This window comes from Phragmites australis, chromosome 19 (genome assembly GCF_958298935.1).
Source record: "Phragmites australis chromosome 19, lpPhrAust1.1, whole genome shotgun sequence".
In the NCBI taxonomy this organism is placed as follows: Eukaryota; Viridiplantae; Streptophyta; class Magnoliopsida; order Poales; family Poaceae; genus Phragmites; species Phragmites australis.
Genome location: NC_084939.1, coordinates 23,372,372 through 23,400,363, shown reverse-complemented (window position 1 = coordinate 23,400,363; position 27,992 = coordinate 23,372,372). Strand labels below are relative to the sequence as shown.

The window sequence follows — 27,992 nt, the reverse complement described above, 5'->3', positions numbered from 1 at the left end:
GCTGCCTTTCAGGCAGTTCACGATTCACGAGTTAACTGAAGTCCAGGTGTTGAAGTCATCCATTCTTAGCGCGGAAGAACTTGAACTAGGTTTTCTGTCAGCAAATCGGCCTGAAACACAACACTAGAACGCGATGGCCCGAGGAAGAAGATGAACAGTGGAATCAGGAGAGTTGTTTTTCGCTGCATGAAATCACAGCATTTCTGAGTTTCCTTCTACTCCTTTTTTATTCTGATGCGATACACAAATCTAGGACATGACGTTGCCCACGATCCGGATCAGTCGCGCCATCCCACGACTAGGAACGCGAGCAGCATCCGCGACGCTGAAGATTCGGTCTCGCCTCTCGCCACGAACAAACTCGCGCCGAGCCGCACTACGACACGCACGGCACACACACATGAATGTGAGCTCGTGTACACACACTAATTGCAACTGAAATGAAGACTAATATGTACAGGTTTATACTAATAAACACTCCCTAAACCTGAGCACCTAAGAGATTTCAATCATGCCCATCTTGGAACGCAGTTCCTGAAACCTGACACAGCTGAGTGCCTTCGTCAAGATGTCGGCCAGTTGCTCTTCTGTTTTGACGTACTCCACCTCTGCGCTTCCATTTTCCATGCACTCCCTAATGAAATGATATCTTGTTTGAATGTGCTTACTTCGATTGTGGAAGACGGGGTTTTTGTTGAGGGAGATTGCCGATTTGTTGTCAATTCGTAGAGTCACACCGTCGGTGGCCACCTTGTTCATGTCTGCAAGCAAACTTGCAAGCCAGATGCCCTGACATGCCGCCGTCATCGCCGCAGTGTATTCGGCTTCGCACGATGACAACGCAACGACCTTCTATTTCTGCGATTGCCAAGTGATGGTGTTGTCGTCGAGGAAGAACAGCACTCCTGTCGTGCTTTTCCGATCGTCCACATCACTGCCATGTCGCTATCGTAGTAGCCAATGAGCCGGGATTCGCTCATCTTCCTCCTGTAACAGCAACCAAAACACCTCGTCACGGCGATGTACTGGAGTATGTGCTTGACTGCTGCCATGTGCTAGGTGGTGGGCGCTTCTCCATGAAGCGGCTCACATAGCCCACCGCGAATGCAATGTCAGGCCATGTGTGCACCAAGTACCGCAGACTGCCGACGATGCATCGATACAGAGTGGCGTTGGCCGACGGTGCCGAACTCTGCTTGCTTAGTTTGAGCGGTGTCTCCATCAGTCCATCGGTACATGACACGGATTGCAGTCCACCATGCCGCTCTTCTCCAGGATTTTGAGCGCATACGCCGACTGTTTCACGGTGATGCCGGTGTTGGACTGATGGACCTGGATGCCGAGGTAGAACGACATCAAACCAAGGTCACTCATTTTGAATGAGTTCCTCATCTCCTCCTTGAACACCTCAATTGCATGGTCGTCGCTACCCGTGATGATCAAGTCGTCGACGTAGATGCCGACCAGCAGACGAACATCGCCGCCACCGCGCATGTACATCGCATGCTCGGATGGGCTGCGCTGAAAGCCGAGCCCACCTAAGCAGCTGTCGAGTTTCGCATACCACGCGCGCGGAGCTTGTTTCAGTCCGTACAACGCCTTGCAGAGTCGAAACACCTTCTACTCCTTCCCGACGAGCTCGAACCCAGTAGGCTGAGCGACGTACACCTCTTCATCAAGTTCACCGTTTAGGAATGTTGTCTTGACATCCATGTGGTGCACAGGCCACCCCTTGTGACCGATGAGTGCCAGCAGGAGACGCACAGATTCGAGGCGAGCGACCGGCGCAAAGACTTCATCGTAGTCGATGACGTGCCGCTGTACATAGCCCTTTGCCACGAGACGGGCCTTGTGCTTGATGACGGCACCGCGTTCATCCTTCTTGACCTTGTATACCCACCTCAAGGCGATCGAGCGATGGCCTGAGGGAAGGTCAGTGAATTGCCATGTCTCGTTTTCTTCAATGGATTTCATCTCGTCGAGCATAGCTTGCTGCCAGCACTCACTCTGCTCGGCCTCGGTGAGCGTGGCAGGCTCGTCTGCTCCAGTGAAGTGTAGCTCCTCTGCGTCAGGATCAGGACCCGCTCTGGCGTCGTAGATGTTGTCGAGGGTATGAAAGCAGTGGACGGCATTGGCATCGTCGTCGGCATCCAAAGCTGCAGTAGCCGTGCTTGTCGGGGATGCGAACTTGACACGCGTGGCGGGACGCGGTGTGCCCGGCGTGTGCGACACCTGAGCATCAGGAATGACACTCCCATCTTCCGGTGTGCACGATGTGTGCGGCACTGGACCGTCCGGTGTAGTGACTTTGTTGGGCACGTACTGAGCCTCGTACTCCACGGTGATGTCAGCGCCGGCGTTCTGTGGGGCCTCTAGCGTTCCGTGTGCAGCCCAGTCCCAAGCTGCCATTTCGTAGAACACGACGTCGTGGGATACATGGACACGGCGGTGCATGGGATCATAGACGTGGTACCCCTTCGTTGCCTCGTCGTAGCCAAAGAAGACCATTGGTTGGCTCTTGTCGTCGAGCTTTCTCAGGTTCGGGCACGCCGTCTTGACGTGCGCGACACAGCCGAAAGTCCGAAGGAAATGCATGTCCGGCTTGGCTTCATGCCAGACCTCATACGGTGTCTTGCCGGTAAGGCTCTTGGTCGGCGCGCAGTTGAGCAGATAGACGGCTATCATGACCACCTCCCCCCAGAACTTGCCCGGCACAGTCTTCGCCTTGAGGAGGCTCCTCGCCATGCTGACCACCATTTGGTTCCGCCGCTCTACGACGCCGTTCTGTTGGGGCAAATACGGCGCCGTGAGATGGCGCTTGACCCCGAGCTTGGCGCAGTAGTCGTTGAAGGCCGCGGTGGTGAATTTGCCGCCGTGATCAGTGTGCAGTACGCACAACTTGCAACCTGCTTCGACTTCGACGCCCTCTTGGAAGCGTTTGATGGCTGCTACTGCCTCGTCCTTCGAGCTCAGCAACGTGATCCACATGTAGCGGCTCACGTCATCCACCAGGAGTAGGAAATAGCGTTTCCCGCCGGGTGTCGCCGGCGTGATAGGCCCACAAAGGTCGCCATGTACAAGATCGAGTCGCCACTTAGCTCTGTATTTTGCAGCCTGCGGAAACAACGCTCGACATTGCTTTCCCGCCAAGCAGCTATCGCAAATTTGACCGACATGATCAATCAATGGTAGACCATGGACCATACCTTGGCTAGCGAGCCTGCGTAGCACGTCGAAAATGAGGTGCCCATATCTGGCGTGCCATCTCCATGCTTCCGATGTGGTGCACGCGGACAGGCACACCGCGGTGGTGATGTGCAATGGCAGGATGTACAGTCTATTGCAGGAGCGCGCGATCTTGACAATAAGGCGGCGTTGTCGATCTCGGATGTAGAGGATGCCATTCTCAATGAGGACTTGACAGCCATTCTCATCGAGTTGGCCGAGGCTGACGATGTTCGTGCGCAGCCTTGGGATGAAGTAGACGCCGGTGTGCGCGCAGTGCTCGCTGGAGCGATCTGAAAATAGGATGGAGCCGCACCCTTGTATGTCGACGGTAGACCCGTCCCCAAACTTCACTGTGCCGGTCACACCAGCATCGAGCTTGGAGAACGCCTCTCGATCCTCAGTCATATGGTTGCTAGCTCCCGTGTCGAGGTACCACGAGCTGTTGTGGCTGGCGCCTTCCTGTCCGAGGTTGACTTGCACGCGCTCCTCACTCAGGTGCACAATCTCACTGGGCACGAACGTGGCCAGTGTGGTGAGCGTGCAGACCTGTGCCATCAAGAGAGCCGGCTCATCGTCCTCGCCGGCTTGGGCGAGGTTGGCCTGCGCCTCATCACGCAACTACTTCCGGCACTCTTGTGCCCAGTGGCCCATCTTACCGCAGTAGCAGCATTTGTCAGTTGTAACACCCTGAATTTTAGCATATAAAAATATAGTAAAATTCGCTCTAAATTAAAACTTTTTCTAATTATTAAGCTAGTATAAAACCAAGGAAGTATATATTTGATGTATATATACTTGTATGTATATATTCAAATATATTATTTGGGCTAAGTATTCCAAAGATCACTAAGTTAATTTATAAATTAATCGTTGCATAAATTGAGCATATGCATTTTGGTTTATTGGTTCTTATGGTTCATTGTGTGGCGATTCGATATTGAGGTTCTCTCAAATTCGAATCCATTTTAGTTTTCTCGTCAATTCCCTAATCCAATTTCAGATCCGAATTCAAATACTCCTATTTGAATTTAATCCCAAATATCTCCGAGCCAAATTCATATTTAAATCCTCATTCTGAAATCATGTCAATTGAATCTCATTTTGATTTACTCCGATCCATATTCATCTAAATCCTAATCGAATTGCATGTGAATGCAATTCGAATCATTCGAGTTATAGTCCAATTCAATTTCTCAATTCATTGATTTACCCAAATCCCGATGCTTCCCGTTCAAATATTATTCCTAATTCAAATACCCTTATTTGAATTATGCCAAACTTCGTTTCAAATCCAAATTCGATTACTCTTTTTGAATCAATCTCAAATCCAGATTCATCAATCATTATCGATTTCGTACCCGCATGCAATTCGCATAACTCGCATTGTATTCAATTCATGCCTAGTTCAATCATTTGCAAATCCAATCTAATTCAATTCAAATCATTCCTTCAATGACCATTCATCCGTTTTCGAATTCGAATACGTTTATTCAATCAACATGCAATTCGAATCCTCGTTATAAAGTCTTGTCAATTTCCAATTCAAATCCAGATTGAATTGCCAATCCAATTCAATTTAAGTCATTTCAATTTCTAATTCAAACTCATTTGAATTACTCCAATTTAGTTCAATTAAACCTATTCAAATTAAATCATTACAAACTCAAATACATCAATTGGTTACACAAATATCTCTCTAATCTCTCTCTCTCTCACCATCTCTCCCTCTCTCAGATCTTTCCCTCTCTCTCCCTGCCCTCTCTCGGTTCTCTCCTCTCTCTGAGCACATCGACCAAATCAGCAGCCCATGCCCTGCTCTCTTTCCTCCTCCCCATGCCTCCTCTGATCTTTCCATCAGGCAGGCCAAAACCAAATTTCCCTCCTCCTCTCCTTGCTTCACCTGCAAGCCATCCGGCCATATGCACCACACAAGCATACACACATAGGCATACACATCACAGCATACACACGAGCACGCGCAAGCCCAGTAGCAGCACACCGGCGCCGTTCTGTTCCTCCTGCACCGCACGCACCGCCCTCGCGCCGTCCTCCTACGCCGCTGCTCTGCCGCGCCGTCCGCGCGCCGTGTTCCGCCGTGCCGCGTGCTCGCGCCGTCCACCACGGTGAGCTCACTCCCCTCCTCTGCTCACTTCACCGCCCTGACCGACCTCCTCCCTTCCGGGCGCGCCACCCTCTCCAGCTCCCTCCTCCCCTTGCTCGGCCGCCGCCCAGCGCAGTCGCCGTGCGCGCCGCACTCCTGGTCGCGCCGCGCCGGGCCGCCTCCAACCCGCGCCTCCCGCGTCGCCCCTCCGTCATTCCGCCACCGCAGCGCTACGCCGCCCTCTGCGCCCAGCCGGTCTTCACCATGTTGCGCCGCCGCCCGGCCGCCTCCTGCACCGCACGCGCCGCTGGTCTGCGCAGCCGCACCGCCGGCCGCTCGTCGCCGCTCGGCCCGCACCGCGTCTAGCCGTCCTGGCCGCTGCCGCACGCGCTCCCGCCGAGCGCACCCGCGCGTGCCGGCTGCCGACTCACGCCGCGCCGCCGGTCTTCTCTCCGCTGAGCTCTTCCTCCGGCCTCCTTCTCTCTCTCCGGCCCCCATCTCCGGCGCCGCCTTCACCACCCCGGCTGGCGCCCCTCTTCCTCTCAGTGCCGCTGCTTCTTCTCCGCCGGCCACCTCCCTCCGGTGAGCTCCGGCTCCCCCTCCCTTTTTCGGCGCCGCCGCTCGTTCCCTCTCCTCCGGCGCCGCCCCTCCCTCTAGTCTCTCTCTCTTCTCTGAGCCGCTCGGGAAAAGCCCCCAGCCGGCCTTATCCCGTTAGGCCGCCCCCCCCCCTCTCACCTCCATGTGGGCCCCACAGGCCGGCTCCCCTGTCCACAAGCCGGTCCAAGGTGGACCGTCCACCGAGCCACCCTTCCGGTCCACAACCACGAGCTGAGTTCACCAAACAGTCACCCCACCGGTCCATCAATCCGGTCCACAGTGCACCACCCTCACACCCACTGTGGTCCACAAATTATGTAGACCGAGTTCGCGAAACAGTAGTCCTTTTTAATTTCCAGGTTTTCCTTTTCGGTAAAACTTCTGATAGCTATATCTCCTTCATTTCAACTCCGATTTCGGCGATTGTTTCACCGATATTCCTCTAAAATCATAATCTACCTTCATGCTAAATTTTGTAATTTTTGGGGTTCAATTGTTTTCTCGTTCAATAATTATTTTGTGTTGCGGCATTTAATGTAGGTTTAGATCTCGTCTTTTAATAAATAAAGTTGAGTTAGATAATTCGATAACGATGTTTAGGTTGTAATCGTAATATTGTCGCATGTGATAACCTAGCTTAAGTAGGTTAATTCCAGCTAGTAGGTTAATTCCATTTCTTAATAAGAATAATTAAAAGTTGTTTCAATTAAGTGTTTAAGAATAAATTGATATTTCATGTGATATTCCATGTGATAGTTTATAGATTTAATCTTAGTTCAATTAAGTGATAAATTAACCCGTGTAGCGGTTAAATAAATAAATATCAATCAATAGAATATGATGGAATAATTTAACATTGGTAATTAATTAGTTGAATAACCTTTTGATAATTAATTAATTAGATTCAAATGATAGATTAATCTAATTAATGAATTGCATGTATGCTTTTATGATAGCAATAAATATAACTTAATGTGGAAATTAACAACACAAGGTAATTAAGGTTAGTTGCTAAACGACCATGTTTTAGTGCTATAGATTAGAATATTAATTTCCACACTTAAGCACAGATAATCATCTAAGAGTAATACTTATGTATATATGTATACATGCTCATATACATATAGACGTAAGTATTACACATATTCATGTCTGTACACGTGCACTCACCTACACGTAGAATCTCTAATTGTCGTCTTCCGACAGTTAATCTAATAAGAGTTCATCTAGTTAATCGTGTTTTGTTCAGGTTTTCTCTTAAGTTGATAAAACAACTAGGTTAATAGCTTAGCATAGCTTCGCTAGATTATTCCGTTATTCTCTGTGTACTAGCTTCGTGTTGATTAGAGTTGCCGATCGTCTTTCGCTAGGTTTAGCTTTCGTCGTTTTCTCCGTTGTTTTTCTTCCGTTTTGGCATTTCTTGGTTTTGTTCTGGTGTTTAATTGCTTAGTCGTTGTGCGCTTTTTGTCGTTAATATGCGTAGACTCGAAGTCAAGGTTCTAAGCAAGAACGCAAGGAAGGAACTGAAGGCAAGGCCCAGCGATGAAGAAGAACCTCGGGAAACTCAAGAGACAAGACCAATCTTGAATTGACCCTTCAAGAAGGCAAGTCCTATTTCCTTGATCATACTGAACCTATGTTTTCGAATAATATATATGATCAACTAAAACCAGATTTATTATCGCATGTGCTATATATTGCGTTTCTTTCAAACTACTTGTAGTAGTTAATCCTATCAACACTGCCATGCCTTACATATCATCATCCAGAATACATATCACCCTAGGAATACTTGTTGTTAAATATATTAACAATAGGTGACGCCTTGATATCTAGCATGCTTAGGATTGAATACATCTCCTTGTAGATGTCGCTTTTAAAACACTTCTCTTCGGAGACAAGATTTACTATTATAAAAAACAACTCATATACCATGATTCCTTGATAGTTGTGAATTCCGTGATGGTCGGGAAATCCTTGATGTCATGTGGGACATGGAAGGTGGTGTGTAAAAATGGGTGAAAACTGTTTTGGCGCGGGCAGGTAGAGTAGTCCTTCGGGGAGGATGCTCATGGGGGCTTGAGTTACATAATGGTATTCATTGCCCATGAAGATGCCTAGCTCGGCCGCTTAAGGACCGAGTCTTGCGCCGTCATGCTTAGACATCCCGTGCAACCATGCGTCCTGTATGGACATGACTTGATTTTTCCTTCACTGGACTGAGTTGGGCATCATACCAGGAGGCTGAGAGCAACGAGCAGCCAGGGGTCTATCTGTCCCACTGTTTGGAGGTTCAGGGACCGGCTTAGGCTTAAAAATGGAGGCTGGCCTTCGGAACATGCAGCTCTGGAACTTGGCGTGTCTCGTGGAAAAGCCCGGCAGGAAAGGTGTTTGGAGAGTCTCGGTATGATTCGCTCCTCCGCTTGCAACGGTTGGAGGCTGAGCATATCGTATGGGTAAAGCTATACAACCTCTGCAGAGTGTAAACCTATTCGAATAGCCGTGTCCACGGTCATGGACGTGCGAAGGCATGGTCACGCTTGAATAGACTCCGTGTAACACCCTGATTTTCAGATTTCTCAAATTTCTAAAATTTTCCAAGAGTATTAAATAGCTTCACTGGTAGTATAGGTTTAAAACCTATTTTCTTAATCAATCAATCAATATAGGTTTTTTTTCTTGTGCATTGCATGCTGAGTTTTGTTAGGAGCCAGGTAAATGCATTAGAGTTCTTTTTCTTTCCTTTCTCTTTGGTGTTTTGAGTGAAAAAGATTTTAAAAAGGTTTTTACAAAACTCAGTAGTGAATAAGTTAAGGATCTTAATGGTTGGAATTCAAAATCCTTGAATTCATCATCTATTCAATCCTTGATCATATCTGATCCTTCTCCAGGTCAATTCAAATATTATCCAAATCCTTGTTTAAAGCCAATCTCCTCTTTCTCAAATTCTACCCAAATCTAAATTCAAATTCCTTATCTAGTCCTATTCTTGTTCATCCTCATCTTTTTTGTTTATCCAAATTCACTCCAAGCTCAATTCAAATTCAAATCCTATTCAAATTTCTTTGCAAAAGATCTTTTCTAAACCCTAGATATATCTAAAGTATATTTGGGCTCAATCTTGCTCAAGTCCAAACCCTTAGCCAAGTCTTCTAGATGGCCCAACAAAGGATCCACGAAATCTGTAAATTTTCGCGGAGTCCTGGACAGCCTCATCTTCTCATGACGTTTCGGAGTTCAAAACGGCCTCAAATGCAAATCTTGACAATATCAAAGTTGTAGGTCTCGTCGAGAGCTTCAATTTGAACCTATGGAAGTCACCTTTTGGATAATAGAGCTGGGAGTTATGGCCCCCGAAATCAGTGCTGCGCAGAGAAGTCCGAGTTGAGACAGTTTATCTTGTGGCGCATTTTTGGAAATCAAGATGATGTTTTCAGAAGTTCCAATGACTACCAAAGTTGTAGATCTTTTCGAGTACTACAATTAAAAATCAAGAAACGTCCAATTTGGAGTCCGAACGATGGAGATATCATCCTCGTAATACAGAGCTGCGAAAAAGTAAACCGTAACCGACTCGAACTCGAATCTAACTCATGTTCGGTTTGGACTCTACCTCATCCAGCAGTCCCTAGCCCTATATATATGAGTTGCACGCCCTCTCCTACCTCTATTTCACGTCCCCAAGCCCTAGAAGTCGCTGCTGCCCTGCCCGTACGGCACCGGAGCGCCGCCGTTCGCCGGAGCCGCCGCCGCCGTCTCCCGTGATGCGCTACGTCGTCTTCTCCGCGAATTCTTCTTCCTCGGCCACCAAAGCAACGTGAGAACCCCTTCTTCTCCTCCCTTACTACTGTTTTAGCATCATACTAAGTCCCTAGCCAAGCCCTAGCCCGGCCAAAGCCCGATCTAAGTCGCCACGGTCGTCACCGTCGCGGACAGCCGCGAGACAGTCACGCTGTAGCTGATTGGCATCGATGTTCCCGACCGACCAGAGGTCAAATCACCAAGCTCTTTCACCGGTGCATGTCCCATGATGTTCCCCACGCCCTCACCAACCGGTTTGGCCAGTAGATTAGCCAAACTATCGAAATCAAGGTCGACATACCCGCTGTCCGGTTTCTGGACGTGTTCAGCACGCGCACTGGATTTGCATTCGCGTCCCCCGTCAATCCGAAAGCCGTATGGATGCACCAACTGCGTCACGGCGTGTCCCATGGAGTCTTCTACGTTACCCTAGGAGCCCATCCCCGTTTGTGCAGCGACACGACCAGGACGCCATTGCCAACCACAGCATGTCGCAGCCATCACCCGTTTCATCTATGCTGATCGTTCTTGCTCTTAGTGGATGATCTACCAAAACCCATGCCATAGCATTGTGTTCCCTGGTTATATGAACATCCTTGTTCAAACAGTTCCTCAAAATTCATAGCCAATCTCCTGGAACGCGAGTGTCTTCGTTCCTATATCTGTTCGCGGTCACCACCAAACCTAGAAGCAGTCATCGCTGTTTTGCCGCTATCTCGGATGACCCCTTCCAAAACCAACCATACCGTTGAGTTAGTCTTTCCGCGTTCTACACCATGCTTCCCTCGTTTCACTGAAACACCACTGAAGCCGACATCGATGTTTGTGGCCACGTGCCCGATCGCCATCTTCGATGAAACCCGAACCACCACCGCTACATAGAGTCATCAGTAGTATCCTTAACCTAGAAGTGCAACCTTCGGCCTTTTTGATCCATCATAGGTGGTCGATACTAGATCTCCGCGTATCCCTTCTTTAACCCAAGATGGTACTTGCATAGCATGCCAAGTTAGCGCCACATCATTCTCCTTAGCCTAGTCAGTGAAGTCTAGTCTGTCCTACACTTCTTGAATCTTGCGCAATGATGTTGTCAAGCCTAACACAGTGATTGTGCCATAAACTTTTTTCCCATAGGAAGATAGCTCCAGTAAACTAATCTTTCTTTTCAGTCTACTCCATCTCTCGGAAGCTGTTCTCTTTTCATCTTAACTCCAATTTAGATGATTCTTGTGTCTAAATGTTCCTGAAATCATCCATATCCAACCATAGTGTTTTTTAAAGTATTTTGATGATGTTTGGCATGTTGTTCTTAGTGTTTGCTTTGTGTTGTTTGTCGGTAGTTCTCGCGATTAGTCGATAACGTTCCGAAGCAGTTCGAGGGACTTCAAGACCAAGATTTCGACAACACTGAGCAGCATTGGGAAAAAGGCAAGTGTCCTTGATCATATTGAACCTATGTTTTTAAATGTTTTGTTTTACAAAACTGCATGCAATGTCTGTCAATATGATGGGTAGTCACCTATGTTAGGGTTTTTCCCTAGATTTTCCCTTATCATCCCTTGGAACCTAGATGGTTTATGGTTAGGTATCCTTTGTGGGTAGATTGCTTAGCCATACTTTTGGGATACTGGGAAGTGTCATAATGATAACTAATGAACATATGCGACAATAGTCGTTAATGTTTTAATGGTCTAGCAACATGGAACCTTAGGCCTTGAGCAAAGTAGTTTTGATGGTTGTCATAGTTATGACATTGGTTTAGTGTTTGCTCAAGCAACCTAAGTAAGGACCGGTTCGTGGAGCGACAACCCAAGAAGTAACGTACCAACCACGAGGCTGATATGGGTAAAGTGTGACATACTGATTAGAGTCTATCCAGTGTGCGTTGGGTCAGCACAAAAGGGGGCTTCTGGGTAGGAGCTGTTGCTTGCGTAAAGCCTGGCGGTGAAACCTAGTGGGCAGACATGCACTGGATTAGTCTCTGGTTAGTGGAAAGTGTCATACAGTGATTCTTGGCGGCACACCACTGGCGTGTGTTAAGTGTTTCGCGAACACGGCAACATGGAATTCACTGACTCGTGGGTAAAGTTGGACAACCTCTGCAGAGTGTAAAACTGTTATAACAGCCGTGCTCACGGATATGAGAGACTTGGATCCTCACATGATTAGTGGGTTGTGGTTATGGATTTGGTTGTGGTTATGGTTCTGGTACAGGGAGTACTAGATGGTTGTGGTTATGGTTCTGGTACAGGGAGTACTAGATGGTTGTGGTTATGGTTCTGGTACAGGGAGTACTAGATAGTTGTGGTTATGATTCTGGTACAGGGAGTACTAGATGATTTTGGTTATAGTACAGGGAGTACTAGAAGGTTATGGTGTGCAAGGTGGGGAGCCTTGTATGCTGCGTGTTGGACTGTATGGGTTACATTCACTTAATAATTGCTTAATGCTTTTGAGTCCAAATATGTTTTCATTACTTGCATTTACGCAAAAATACCATTTGTTAGCCTATCCTTGATATAAGCCTGCATATCATTATTTTTCCCCCACTTGCTGAGTACTCTATGTGCTCACACTTGCTATTTTCCCTACACCATGCGATACGTATGCTGCTGCTCAGTGAGTGAAGATGTTGAAGACTATCAAGACGAGGTTGTGACGTTCTAGGCGCGTGTCTCCCGGTCAGTTGCCTGCGGTGTTGTTGGGCACCAGTGCTTCTGTTCCGCTGCAGATATCTTCATAGAAGACAATATATGTCAATTGCTGTAAGAGTTCAACGTTATTTAATAAAAGTATTGCTTTTGTTACTTCACCTGTGACGTCCTTATGTGTGTTGAACATCCTGGGCACACATAAGCCGCATCTGGTTTTGGTCGTTAAAACCGGGTGTGACACTTCGAGTGCGTGAGTTTGATGTGTGAGTGTGTGGACTAGATGTCCGTGTGATGAGTTTCTGGCTCGATCCGCCAGAAGCTATGTGGTACTAGAGGTACACCAGATGTGATAAAAGGGACTACGGAGTGAGGTATAGCCCCTCCTAGGACTGAAAACCCCCAGATACAACTTGTTACCTTGGTTTTGGTTTTAAAACTATTTCGACAGCTTTGCTATTAGGTCACCTTCTAATACGTTGGGGACTTGAGGTGATACTCAGTACCAACAGAAGATGCCTGAACCATTTTACTTCTAAACCGTTTTGAAAGCTTTGTTATCAGGTTACCTTCTAATGCGTTGGGGACTTGAGGTGATACTCAGTACCAACAGAAGATGCCTGCCCTTGTTTTCAAAAGCTTTGTTATATTTATTTCAAAAGGTTAACAGTGGAGAATATAACTGGATACCTGCATAAAACCTGCTTTACACTTAAAACTATGCCGTAAAGCCTTATCCTTGAAATATCCATTATGCATCTATCAAACCCCTTGAAGTAGTATAGGACTTGTTGAGTACCTTCCGTACTCAGTCTTGTTGCTTTCAGATTGTTGAGTTGGAGATCAACCTCAACCCAGATGAAGTCGAAGAGAAGAAGTCTAAGGTCGCGTCCGCACCCGAGTTGCCTATGGCATTGGGTTGCATCGTCGTTTCGCTCCGCTGCGCTGTAGGCTCTTCTACCTGGCTGGTCTGCTGTGGATTCTTGTCCACCAGACCATCTTTTCTCTTTTCAGGTATTTATTTTATTTATTTGTATTCGAAGTATGTATTTGATATCATTCTATTGAATTCTGTGCGTATCAGCTACTTGATCCAGGGACTGATAAAGGAGGCACAGGGGAACCCGGGTTCAGGGTCCTGACATCAGTCTTCTACGCCTTCACCTTGGTGACGTTCCTTCATGCGGGCAAGCCACTGATCCTCTGTGAGAAGCAGCTGGTTGCCCGGACTACTCGAGCTGGCTTGCTCAAACCTGTCCTCTGCTGCCTTAAGACGTCCAGTGACCTCCTCCACAGACAAGGTTGACAGATCGAGCAGCGTTTCAATTGAAAGTGCGATCTGTGCAAACCTGGGATGTACGACGTGCAGAAACTTCTCGACAACCTTGTGCTCCTCCACCTCGTCGCCGAGGATACTGAGCTAGCTGACCAGCCTAGTGAGGCGCATGGCAAAGTCATCCACTAATTCTCTGTCGCGGAACGACACACCCTGGAATTCCTTGTGGAGCAGCTGTGCTTTGGCTTTACGGACGCGATCGACGCCAACCCGCATGGTTTTGATTGCGTCCCATGCCTCCTTCGCAGTGGCCTTCACAGCAATCGACGTGATCATCTCTTGCGGCACCACGCGAAGAATCGCCTCCAACTCCATGCGATCCTCCTGGAGCTCGGCGTCGCCGAATTCCACCGCGTCCTAGAGTCCACGTGCTTGAAGCATCACCTTCATGACGAGTGCCCAGTCGCTGTAGTTCGTACGCGTCAATGTCGGGTATGAGGTGCCTCCCGCACCGTCTGTTGCAGGACAATGTCCCGCGCACCATCATCACGGTAGCGCGGTCGGCGCAGAGGTGGCTATGGCGAGCGTGGACGGTTCCAGCGTGGCGGCGTCCACGACTGCACAACCACCAAAGTTCGTGACGAAGACATGGCTCTGGCCGGATCATCGCTGGTGCTCTGGTACCAAATGTCAGCAAATTGGCCTAAAACACGACACTAGAATGCGATGGCCCGAGGAAGAAGATGAACAGTGGAATTAGGAGAGTTGTTTTTGCACGGGATAAAATCGTAGCATTTCTAAGTTTCCTTCTACTCCTTTTTTATTCTGATGCGATACACAAATCTAGGACACGACGTTGCCCACGATCCGGATCAATCGCGCCATCCCACGACCAGGAACGCGAGTAGCATCCACGATGCTAAAGACTCGGTTTCGCCATGAACAAACTCGCGCCGAGCCGCACTACGACACGCACGGCACACACACATGAATGTGAGCTCGTGCACACACACTAATTGCAACTGAAATAAAGACTAATATGTACAGGTTTATACTAACATTTTCCACCTCCACCATATGCCTGCATTTTTAAGATGCAGCAACATTTGAACAATCAAATACAGCTTACTGGTCATTCAGATTTGAAGAGACAAACAGGAAGATGGCATACCTTTGCGAATCTCCGCTGTATTAGTTGTACTGTCAGTAGTCAAAAGCAAATCTTCAGGATACCACGTTGAATGAATACCACTGCTCCAATAGGCCTATGAAGAAGAGGAAAACATTATCGAATAAATTATGAAAGCAACACTCAATATGGATGGTATCTATGCCCATTTGCTCTTGAACCTGAATAAAGCTTATACCTTAATCCAGCAGTAGCACTCTTCCGACTCAACTCCAAACCAATCTCATGGCAAAATTTTGGGTGTCCATCCGCTCTGATTGCCTAATAGTATAAAGCAAACGAGAGCTAACTATAATATTTCCCAGAAGAAAACAAAATTGGCAAGTGATTTCTACAGGCAATCTCTAGAGCTGGGTCATACTCGGGCATCAAACAAAGTTCAAGAATACTTTGTGTACACAACAATCCAACAACAGGCGCAGTTAACCATATGTTACTAAAACAAAGCATCTTATACTGTGCTGTTGTAAATTAATCTTGTTTTATGGTAGGTTTAGTTTTGACATGTAGGAGAGTCCATGTCAAAGTAGAGAGTTGGAGTAGGATTAGAGTTCTAGTAGGAATATGATTGTATCGGAGTAGGATTAGAAGTCTAGTATTTAGCTCCTATATAATGAAGGGAGGGAGGCACCCTATAATGTGCTCCGGAGAAGAGAGAGATGTCGTGTAAAAAAAGAGTCGTGTCTGTGAATTATAAGGTGTGCGTGCATGAGAAATAAAGTAGCTGTGTGTGTTGAGAAAAATCTCGTCGTTCTTTTGTGTGTTTGTGTTTTTCGTGGTTGTTCGATCCTGGTGAAAAAGGCAACAATTGGTATTAGAGCCTGTCAAGATGTAGAAGCTGATGAGATCCGGAGGTTGGTGCTGCGTTGCAGGTGTGCGGCGTGAGCGCGGCGTAGCTGCATGGTGCAGCTCGCAAGGCCAGACACGACTCATGCGGAGGTGGAGATCGACAGGGGAGTTGATGACGTGGGTGATTCGGCGACTCAGACTCGATTCAGCGCCATCTAGGCGGTCGCGCTGCGAGTTGAACTGGAGTGCGAGAGTTCAACTCGGTTACGTTTGTGTGACCGGTTGCTGTTCAGGAGTCGTACTTGGTTGGTGGCGTTGGTGTCTGTTTCGGGATCGGGTGTCGTTTCCGGATCGGTTGGTGGGGCCCAAGTTGGAGTGCTGCACTAGAGGAATCGCGTGACAGGGCAGGAAGCGTGTCGGGTCCGGATTCTGTGCTTGGCTTGTTGTGTGGGATACGGTCCAGGTCTTGCCACGTGCAGCAGGCAAGGTTGCTTGGTGGCTGGTTTGGGAGCGTGGTCTCGATGGGCTTGCATGCATGCTGCGCGGCTCTTGTGGCTTGTGGGGCTCCTGTGCAGCCAAGTATGCTAGCAAGACGTGTGTAGCCCGTGGGCGCTGGTAGAGGCCTGCCTCGATGTAATGCAGTGCGAAGCATGTGATCTTGTGTCGAGGTGTGGTCATGCATGTAGTGCCCATGCATGTCCAAAGTGATGTGTGGTGAGTGCAGGGTGAAAGAGGTGTGTTCTCCATCCTCGGATGATAAAGTAGTGTTCATCGTCCTAAAACAAGTGCAGGGTGAAAGAGGTGTGCTCTCCATCCTCGGATGATGAAGTAGTGTTCGTCGTCCTAAAACAAGTGCAGGGTGGAAGAGGTGTGCTCGCCATCCTAGGTTGATGAAGCAGTGTTCATCATCCTAAATCAAGTGTGCAGGGAGGCAGGCAGGAGTGTGCTCGCCATCCTGAACTAAGTGCAAGTGCGTTCGGGGTGATGAAGAAGTGTTCGTCATCCTGAATCGAGTGTGAAGAAAACAAGATTAATGGAGAGTGTTGGAAATTAATCTTGTTTTATTGTAGGTTTAGTTTTGGTATGTAGGAGAGTCCATATCAAAGTAGAGAGTTGGAGTAGGATTAGAGTCCTAGTAAGAATAGGATTGCATCGGAGTAGGATTAAGAGTCTAGTATTTGACCCCTATATAATGAAGGAAGGGGGACACCCTATAATGTGCTCCGGAGAAGAGAGAGATGCCGTGTAAAAAAAGAGTCATGTCTGTGAATTATAAAATGTGCGTGCATGAGAAATAAAGTAGCAGCGTGTGTTGAGAAAAATCTCATCGTTCATTTATGTGTTTGTGTTTTTCGTGATTGTTCGATCCTTGTGAAAAAGACTACACCACAAGCACTTGTCCAGTTGCTAGTAGCCTAGTACCATCAAAGCGAGAGCACCCATGTATACAAGGCTACTTGATTTTGCTAAAGCAATACAGTAGGAGGTAAAAGAATGATGTAGCACACATACCAGGCATTCACCATGCGACCCTCTTCCGAGCTGAATCTTGAAAGAACTGTGTATTAAATCCCCTGTAGGTTGACTTTCCCCTAGTAAGCAGATCGCTAACATCAAGTTGTAGCAGCTGTTTGAGGAACTAATAATGCAATCATTGACCATGTCATGAATAAAGTTCAGAATCTTACAAGAAACAAGCAGGATTGCAACAGGTAGACTTAAACCTGTTCAAAAACATGAGGATATGTGACAAAGTTCAACTTTGCACGCTCATCCCTAAGTGCTGTCTGAAATTCCTTGGTGTTAGGTAGCTGCCACCGTCGCAGATCTGCATCCTCTATGTATTCGAGAACATTTGAAACTCGCTCCTCATCTTCTTGGTCCAACAAGTTCTCACACATGCCCTGTATGAAAAGAGAGCATCCTCTTTTGCTTCTTCTCAAACAGCACAAGATAATGAACTGAAACGTAAGTGATTTGTCTACTCACAGAATCAGATCTTGTCCCAGCAAGCTTCTTCGAGAAATAATCAAATACAGCTCGAGCACTGCTCGTTGTTGTGTCAATGTGAAGCTCAACATTGCTTGGGCACTGACCCAGCTGGGGGATTCTTGTTAGTGTGCTTTGCCGACGATCAAATGTTATTACACTGCATCAGTTGGCATGTCATGAAATTATATCCATCTACCAAGTTGCTCACTTAAAAAAGGTCTGACAACATAATACTAGTATTTGTTATCATCACCAAGTATACCAGACAAAACGATTTTGTTTTTTTAAGAAAAAAATCAATTTAGTTGTTAAGGGGCTCTGCAAGGATTGGTAAAAATCCCAAGTCCCAACGTAGATGATTATAAGGAATTTGGCTTCTGAAATCATTAGCGACTCCAACTGTATACTGCACAGGCATAAAATTCTAAGGGAACAGTAGATATGTTAAGCTATCAACACTATGCAAATCTGTAAGCAAACAGTAGACATGTTTCTTTCTTTTCATTCTTTCATACAAAAGCAACTTGTTATTTCACCTCATTAATTACACAAATCATCCTTTGAACATTGTCGGCAGTCCCAAAACTTTAACTAATTATCATGTTCTCGACGCTTTCATCGGGCAGGCGCCGTAAAAAGGAATCATTGGTGCAGCAAAGTGACTAGGATCGGCTGAAAAGGAGAAAATCAGGAGGAGATATTGTCTGTTAGGAAATAGATGAGTTAGTTTCCTTTTAGTTAAAGATTTGTTTACTCTTTCCTTATCTCATAAGAGGCCTGGTCTATAAAGGCAATAGATTGTCATTAGGTTGAGAGAAGCAAGAAATAAACTCCTCCTAAATTGGTTTCGCCAGAGTCTCCTGCCGTGGTTGCGAAAGAACCGCAGCCCGGCGATGAGAGCGGCCAGCCTCCATTACCCCTGCACTATCCTCTTTGTTCCCATCCACTAGCTACCGTTCTTGTCTCGCCCCTGCAATCACCAGTTCGACCTTGCCATATCAATTTGGTATCAGAGACAACACCTTCTCTGTCGCTTGTTGACAGCCCGCTTCTGCCATCTTCCCCACCTCCACCCGCTGCTAGTTCTATGGCCAGACCAGAAGACCAGACTCGAGCACCAACGACTGCCAGTTTGGCGGCCATGCTCGAGCGTGTTCTCGCCGAGATGGACTCTGTCAAGACACGTTTGGATCGCCATGATCAACGCATCGCGTGCACGGAGAAATTGTGCGAAGACGACACGAACGCCACTAGACCAGATGTCTCACCGGTTCGTCGTCATCATGCAGACGGTCATGGCCACCGCCATGATGCTGAGCATTATGATGACCACCGTGGTGTCATTTGCCACCACAAGCTGAATTTTCCCTCCTATGATGGCGAGGATGATGTGCTCTCGTGGCTCAACAAATGCGAGCAGTTTTTCTGGGGGCAGCGCACAATGGAAGAAAAGAAAGTTTGGTTGGCCTCCTTTAATCTCTAGGGGGTTGCCGCCTAGTGGTATTACCAACTGGAATGAGATCACAATGTCCTATCTTGGACGCGGTTCACCGAATTCATCAACCTTCATTTCGGCCCTCCCATCTGGGCCAACATCCTCGGCGAATTGAAGGACTTGCATCGCACAGGGTCAGTCGAGGAGTATCAACGCCAATTTTTGGCACTCCTTTGCCGTTGTGACGATCTCATGCCAACACATCAGGTCAACCTCTTCACCGTCGAACTCGGCACGCTGCTATGTACCGATGTCGAATTGCACGGGCCAACCAATCTTCAAACCGCCATGAGCTTGGGCTGCGCTTATAAGAAGTGCCTTAGCGACGCTGATGGGGATTTGAAGCCACCTCCTGTGTGGCCGGTTGACTCCTCCCGTGAGACCACCAAGCCAAGTGCCGGGTCATCGTCGTCCGTTCCATTTTCTTTGCTCGCATCTGTGTCCTCCGCACCGGCACCACCTAAGATGACCGTTCCCAGCAACGTCCAGCAAGTTGTGCCACGATCGCAATTTTGCCGTCTGTCAGCCAAGAAGATGGTCGATCATCGTCTCAAGGGACTTTGCTTCAACTACCCCGAAAATTTCTCCAAGGAGCATGTCGGAAAGTGCTCCATGAAAGGCATGTTCCTGCTGGAATTAGAGGACGACAACGAAGACAGGGAAGATCATCTGGAGATTTCGTTGATGGCCTTGACCGGCATCCGTGTAGCACACACCATGCGCCTCCAGCTACACATCACTGATGGTTCTGGTGGATAGTGGTTTCACCCACTCTTTCATCGATGATGATGTGGCTAGGCGCTTGGGGCTTGCTATCACACCTCAGCCGGACCTTCATGTCTCAGTCGCCAACAACGACCACGTTAATGTCATCAGCATTTGTGAGTGTCAAACGATCAACATCGACAACGAGGCTTTTAACATCAATTTCTACGTCATTCCGTTGGGAGGCTTTGATGTGGTCTTGGGGGTGCATTGGATGTGCACCTTGGGCCCCATTCTTTGGGATTTCGAGGCTCTTTCCATGACCTTTTGGTGCGCTGGCATGGTGTTGGCGTGGCTCAACCTACGCTCGCACTATGTGCGGTCACCACAGACTATGCGCTCCTCGACCACTTGCTCACCGACTTCGCCGACATCTTTGAAGAACCCCGTGGGCTACCACCACCACGGCGTCATGACCATCGAATACATCTTCTGCCCAAGATGACTCCCATTGATATACGGCCGTATTGCTATCCACAATTGCTCAAGGATGAGATTCAACACCAGTGCGCGAGCAAGCTGGCTCAGGGCATTATCCGTCCCAGCACATCGACATTTTCATCACCGGTCCTCCTCGTGAAGAAGCATGATGGGTCCTGAAATTTTTGCGTTGACTACCGTGCCCTCAATGAGAAGACCATAAAGGATAAATTCTCGATTCCTGTGGTGGATGAGCTCTTCAATGAACTCAAACATGCGCGCTTCTTCACCAAGCTTGATTTGTGCAGTGGGTATCATCAGGTCTTGATGCACCCCGACGACATTGAGAAGACGACCTTCCGTACGCATCATGGGCTCTTCGAATTCTTGGTGATGTCGTTCGGTTTGACTAATGCGCTTGCTACTTTTCAATCTCTCATGAACAACATTCTGCAACACTATTTACACAAATTTGTGCTGGTTTTTTTATGACCTTTTGATTTATAGTTCGTTGTGAGCCGAACATTTTGATTTATAGTTCGTTGTCAAGCTCATCTTTGAAGCGATTCGAGCACATCACTTTGTGCTCAAGCACTCCAAGTGCTTCTTCGGCGCAACGACGGTGACATACCTTGGCCATATTGTCTCGGGCCAGGGTGTCGCCGTGGTTGTGCCCCCCGCTCTGCCTGGGTGCTGCGTGGCTTCCTTGGCCTCACTGGCTACTACCGTAAGTTCATTGCGGGCTACGACGCTATTGCGACTCCACTCACAGCTCCCCTCAAGAAGGAGTCTTTCTCGTGGGGTCTCGAGGCTGAGGGCGCGTTGCTCGGACTCAAACGAGCCCTCACAACGACACCCCTCCTACAACTTCCGGACTTCAGTGACATGTTCATCGTCGATTGCGACGCATCTAGCACAGGGTTTGGCGCGGTTCTTCACCAAGGCGCCAGCCCGATCGTTATTCAGCCGCGTCGTGCCCCTCCACCATGCGAAGCTCACCGCATATGAGCGTGAGCTCATCGGATTGATCAAAGCAGTGCGACATTGGCGGCCTTATCTATGGGGTCATCACTTCTTGGTGCACACAAATCATTATAGCGTCAAGTTCCTTTTGGATCAGCGGCGTCGATAATTCCACAACATATGTGGGTGAGCAAGCTTTTTGGTTATGACTTCACGGTGGAATACCGTCCTGGCCATCTCAACACAATGGTGGACGCTCTGTCTCTGCGCCATGAGGATGACGCTGCCTTGCACGCTATCTCCTTCCCGGCGTTCTCGGTTTTTGACACCTTGTGTGCAGAACTCAGTCAGGCACCACAAAAAGCAATCCTTGGCTCAGCAAAGTGGCTAGGATCGGCTGAAAAGGAGAAAATTAGGAGGAGATATCATTTGTTAGGAAATAGATGAGTTAGTTTCCTTTTAGTTAAAGATTCGTTTACTCTTTTCTTATCTCATAAGAGACCTGGTCTATAAAGGCAATAGATTGTCATTAGGTTAAGGGAAGCAAGAAATAAACTCCTCCTAAATTGGTTTTGCCAGAGTCTCTTGCCATGGCTGCGAAAGAGCCGTCACCTGACGACGAGAGCGGCCAGCCTCGATTACCTCTACGCTATCTTCTCCATTCCCATTGTGTGATGCTATTTTGGCATATATTTGCACCCGTATATGTGTTCATATACATAAAAAAAGAAAAAAAAAAGAAGGAAAAAAAGATAGGACCAGGCTGGCCTTTTGACTGCCAGGCCGGCCTGGCTACCGTTTTCTTCTTCCCCTACCGCGTGGCTCGGCCCACCTGCTCCTCTCCTTATCCACTCGGGCGAGCCGAGGTAGGGGGCGCTGTTCCTCTTCCTCCCTCCCTCGAGCCGCCTCTCCTATGCCGCACCCCCTCTCTCCCTGGCACCGCACCCCCTCTCTCCATCGCGCCGCACCCCCTCTCTCCCTCGCGCCGCCTCTCTTGCGTTGCGCCGCACGCGCTCAAGCCGAGTCGCGCCCCTCTCCTCTCCCTGGCCCCTCTTTGCTCCATGGGCCGAGGCGCCTGCGCTTGCCTTTCTCCTCTTTGGGCCCGCACGTACTGCTCATCCCCTTACCCGCTATCTCTATCCGGAATTTGTTTTGGTGTTTGTTGGTCCTGGTCTCTGATTCCCCAACCGAATTTGGTGGAGTCCAAGCTTATCTTCTACGGCTTGAGGGGGGCCCGGCCGCCGATATAAAAGGCAAGGGAGGGTGCCCGGCGGGGGGGGGGGGGACGAAGGGGGAGGCTTGGACACCTTGGCGAGGCCCTATCACATCCAATTGCTGCCGCACGAAGTCGCCGCCGCCGCCACGCAAGTCCGCCGCGCACCGTGAACACCGACCGCAAGCCATTATCGCCATGAACACCAGCTGCATCTCCACTGATATTGACTCGCAAGGTGAGCCCCCGGCATGATGGCCTTTACCTCCCCTCTTTATGTTCGTGCATGGCTGTGCTGTCGTAGCTGGTGCTCCGGCCGCGCCATTGCGCTTCTCCCTCTCTGCTCTATGATAGCCCGGCCTTCGCGCCGTCGTGCTTTTGTCGTGGCCGGTGATGTTAAAACTGAGGCCCGACTACCGTTTCATGACCTGTGTGCGCCGTGGTGCTTGAGTCTGAGCCCGACTGCCACCTTTCTTTTTTTTTCTTGCCTGTGCCTGTGTGCGTGCCATCGTGCCACCTTGAGCTCATTGTGATGTTGTCGTGCCCATGGCCAGTGATGAAAAAAAATTGAGGCCCAGCCGATGTAACTCGTCTTATGTGACCGTCCTTTTGTGCTGTGGACGTTCGAGCTTAGGCTACGTTGCCGTAAGAAACTCCGGGTTCCAGTCGTGCGCCGTTGAAGTCTTGTACTCCAGTTACGCGCTAGTGAATTTCGAGCTCTGGCTGCGTGTCGTGATAACCTTGCTGTCTTTCTGTCTGTGCGTGCCGTCGTGCCACCTTGTGCTCGCTGGCCAATGATGCTAAAACCGAGGCCCTCCTTCCCCTTCCTGTTCTTGAATGAGTGATGATGGCCAGCCTTCGGGTTGTGGTGCTGTTGCGCCTTTGGCTCATGGTGGTGGACCTGCTGTTATGTATATGGCCAGTCGCTGCGCTCCCTCTGGTGGTGCAATGTGCTTGTTACTATCCTTGATTACTAGATAAATGTGGGTTGTTCCCTTTTAGCCCCATGAATTCCGATGTCCATTGATGGTTGATTGCGTAGTATAAAGTTTGATGATCGGTTGATGAGGCTTGATTACTTTAGCCCTTTTGCCATTGTTATTTTCTGTTGTTGCTGATGGATATGGTACTGATGATTTTGAGTTGGTTATGTTGTGATCATAGTCCCTGGTGCTTAGTTCAGTTAAGAACATATTATGTCCGGTGGGTGCTATTGGCTAAGTTGTGCCTGTGGTTCCTTATCAATTGTTGAGGAATATGTGGCATGTTGATAGCCTTATGCTATTACTAATCTTGCTGAGTTGTTACTGATTATCTGTTCTGATGATGGCAATGTGGCTTGATCAGGGTCTTCCCCTTCTGCCATTTTGACTTTGTGGCTTAATATATGTATTCCATTGCGGCAGGAGCCTTCGTGGCCCAAAAAAGTGATCACTCTCGCCTTTGTGGCCTCCGCTTTTTGTGGTGCGTTGCCTTCGGACGGCCGATGAGGACAAGTCCGAGGCCCCGAAGAGGGAGTTAGTGAGTCAGGCACGGCGTCGGAGCTCCTGGTGGTGGCCATGCTGCCACTTCCGGTAGAAGCTACGCGTCGTGCCGTGCTCCTAGCTCACCTCTTCACACAAACATAATTCTGAGGCCTACGTGGCCGATGATGACCCGGGATACATAAATGGTCCAAAAATCTTATGCTAGACTGTTGTCCCCTACTTTACCATATTTTATTGCTAACGCTTACTTCGCTTGGTCTTTATTACGTGTGACTATATCCTTGCAGACTCGGAGACGACCTCTACACCACGACCACCAGTGCAGCTTAATTGGAGGTAGCCTGAGGACGGGTGTAATTAACCGGAGAGCTTTACGAAGCCCCGGAAAACAAGACAAAGCAATCGCAGCATATGAGATAGTCAGATAGCATGTGCGTTGTGGAGTAAAACTTTGTAATCGAAAGATGTACTTTATGAATTCGATATGAATGAATAAAATTTACAATTTCATTACATCGTCTCCTGTCTCTTGTATACTCTATATACTGGTATACCCGTAATGTTACATACACAGTTTCAAATACAATTCGAACACGCTAGTTTCGAATCGGCGAAACATCCATCCACTAGCTTACACTGTTCTTGTCTGGCCCCTGCAATCACCGGTTCTACCTCGCCATATCATTATTCCATCAACTACTCAAATCACCTGTCCATTCGAAGAAAATAAAAGAATTCATTTAGTGATCCATTATGACGATAATTATCGGAAACACACCTGGGCACGAATCGGGATAGGTCAAAAGCAAAAAAAATTTAAAGGGGCAGGGAGAATGCCCCTTTGTCTTTCAACCCTGACCGGACAGCCTCATCTCTACTTAAGGAGAGACCAACAGAGCTCACGCTCGGTCCAGGTGCAAACCCGGATTTTGACGCCAGGGCGTCGAACTCGGCACGGTGGGCTGCACCATGGCAGCACACACCATTGCGCTTCAAGCGCGTTTGCAAAGCAAACTTCTTTGGCCCCATGAAATCCAAGAGATTGCATGTCTGGAACCCCCATCCACGAAGTCTTCCGCTCTAATTGATTGATTCCATTCCAAGAACACACGCCGTCATGTGAGGAACAAATGCACACGCTGATTAACACACCTAGGAGCCAATGCAATGAGAAATGGTGAGCTGCTAGTGGGAAGCAACCTGAAAGGCTCGACAGAGGAGAAGGGTAGGACGAGTAGGGAGCGGTGGAGGCATCGGTGGAAGAGGCCGGCGGCGAGCGCGGCGTAGGCACCGGCAAAGGTGGGGTAGTTGTAGAGTGCGAGGCTGGCGGGGGCCCGCTTGGTCCACATCGGAGGAGGAGGCGGTGGTATTTGGCGGGAGAAAGTGCGAGCGGATGGCCTCGAGTACGTCTGCCGAGCGGAAGGCTCGTCGAAGCGCGTGCGTTGGCGACAAGGAGATGGTGGCGGCGGAGCATTGGTATTTCTGGCTCGGTGGCTCACGCGGGTTTGGATTCACTAGATGCAAAAAAGGTTATTTTTATAGTAGACCCTCTGGTATTACTGTTTACGCTACCATTAGCCGTTAAATCCAACACTAACGGACGTTTTGCAGGGAACACCCACCTTCTTGTCATAGTACTGTTTTTTTTTCTCACAGATCATTTGCACATTGGACCCTGTTCTATAGATAAATTCGTACAATCAAGGATTGATCCCGAAAATTCCATTAGTGCACAGTGTACTCCTTTGTGCAATCTTTCTTTCTTTTTTTATTTTGCGATAGAGCAATCTAAATTTGTTAAAATAGCACCAACAATGGCATGTTTTCCATCTTTGCTATCTTCAAGGTCACAGCGAGGGTGATAGAGCTCTCGTCCATGCCCATGGAGAGTTGGAGAGACGTGTCGCAACTTTGAGGAGTCCATAGATGAACCATGGACAGTGAAAGCAAAGCTTACCTTCATATATCATTTCGGTAACACAAATAAGAAACAATAATCAAAGTTGAAATTTACGATCTCATCAAGCTGATGTCCAAATAAAATGACATTCTTTTGTAAAACGTATGTAGTGACAAAATAGAACACTTAAAAAAAAAAGGTTTACAAAAATATGTACGGAGACATTCAACTCGACTCAAATTTGTACAGTGATCCCAGCATGTATGACAAACTATGTACAGTGACACGTCCAGTGGTGTACGGTCGTATCATATGGAAATCAACCGCACCTGTAGATGTCAACGTACACGTACGGCTGCGTACGAGTACTAGACATGCCAGTACGTGCATGCCGCGCGTCATCCAGCTAGCCGCCGGCGCTGCTGCCTCTTCCATGCCACCAGCGCCACCAGCGCGAGCAGCAACGCCGCGGCGGGGCCGACGACCATGAACACCGGAAACCCGCCTCGCTCCCTCCTCCGCCCCCGCCGTCGGCCGCCAGCACCGCCCTCCACCGTTTCACCATCGCTCTCGCCGCAGTTGCTCCCCTCCGAACCAGAGCCGGCCACCTCATGAGCGTGGACAGAGGCAGCCGACGCCTCATCCCCGGAATCCTCGACGTGGACCGGCTCCTCCACCGGCAGCCGCCATTGGTGGTGCTCCGACGACGCCGTCGACTCGGCGCACTCCCCGTCGACACCCCCGGCCTCGACTTGGAGATGGCGGCCCGCCAGCTCCGCATCCGGCCACTTCCCTCCATGCGCCGCCGCCGGCTCCCGTCTCCATGGCCACCACCTCGGGATGAGCCTCATCCACTCTAATCGAAGCGTCGCTGAGCGCGCGTACGCGGCAGGCGGCGCACCCTGCGGATGGAATAACACTGCCGACGATGGGAGAGCGCGGCCGGGGGTGTATGTCTGCAAGACTGCAACTTTATGCAAAAGCAGAGTGCTTTGGTTGCACGTAAGCATTGCTTTGTCGCAGGGGAATGGAAGAGATGCTGCATCCATCTGGCGGCGGCAGCAGCAGCAAACAGATATCACTGCAATGTGTGCAGACAAGGACGCAGGCTAGATCTGTGCTATATGCTACCAGGCAGGTAGGCCGAAGGTGTCGGCAGGTGGAGTAATCCCGTTCGGGGAAGATGCTTGCAGTCCGTAACTTGTAAGCTTGAGCCCACACCATTGTGAGAATTCATTTGGGCAGTAGCGGATCACGCTCTAAGTTATAGATAGCGCAAACGCGCGTGGTAAAACTTAACTATTAGTAGACAGATCGGATACGCATACCGAATCAGAGTACAAACAGTAAATAAACGACATTTTGTATTACACTCAGTCCTCATGAATCATGGACAACATCCTAATCATAGAGTCCCACGTTGACTCAATGTGGATTAATGTTATTAAATGAGAACCCTATCTTATATCTCTAGATCTAACCAAGTTTGCACTTTAAAACTTCCCTTTTTTGAAAAAAATCTCACTACTCTTCAATTTATCCAAAATTGTGTCACGATGTTTCACAATTAACCTATCCTTCCTTCGGCAAGATGATTTAACACTAGTCACGATTAAACTCGCATAGTTGAAGAAATCATCAAAAGATGAAGAACTAGATGTAACGAAACAATGACCATTTGCAACTAGTGAGCAAAGCAATTAACATAGAAAACGTAAGTGTTCTCATTATGAATTTGTTTTTGCATACTATTAAATTCACCTCTCATATTTAAAGCTCTGTCATACCCTTATCCTCATAGTATAGCAATAGATAAACCATACATAGCAAGCATCTCAAGTAAAGCTTTCTTTAGTGCATTTGGTGTCGTGTCCTCCACATATTTGAGACCCAAAAACCTTTCAACAACTATTTCTTTACTATTCACAAACCTGCAGAATACATGATACAATTAGTTGAGTAACAAAACAGTCAAACTTATGTGAGATATAATGCATAAACAAATAATAACAAACCTCATAATCACGATCATTTGCTCTGCTACTGAGATATCATGAGATTCATCAATTAGAATAGAAAAAAGATCACTCTGATCTTTTCCTTTTATCACTTTGCTGATATCTTT

General features: G+C 48.2%; 1 protein-coding gene and 1 pseudogene across 1 annotated transcript; both read right to left on the bottom strand.

Annotated features, from left to right (window-relative positions):
- Nucleotides 1–24: 24 nt before the first annotated feature.
- On the bottom strand, nucleotides 25–25,937 carry LOC133900280 (uncharacterized; annotated as a pseudogene).
- Nucleotides 25,938–26,077: 140 nt separating this feature from the next.
- LOC133900033 (uncharacterized) lies at nucleotides 26,078–26,776 on the bottom strand. The gene has a single exon (XM_062341106.1). The coding sequence runs from the start codon at nucleotides 26,716–26,718 to the stop codon at nucleotides 26,266–26,268; it is 453 nt and encodes a 150-aa protein (XP_062197090.1). The 5' UTR covers nucleotides 26,719–26,776; the 3' UTR covers nucleotides 26,078–26,265.
- Nucleotides 26,777–27,992: the final 1,216 nt, after the last annotated feature.

Excerpts from the sequence above, each read along its gene's own strand:
- LOC133900033 (XM_062341106.1), bottom strand. The coding sequence starts at position 26,718 with ATGAGGCTCATCCCGAGGTGGTGGCCATGGAGACGGGAGCCGGCGGCG.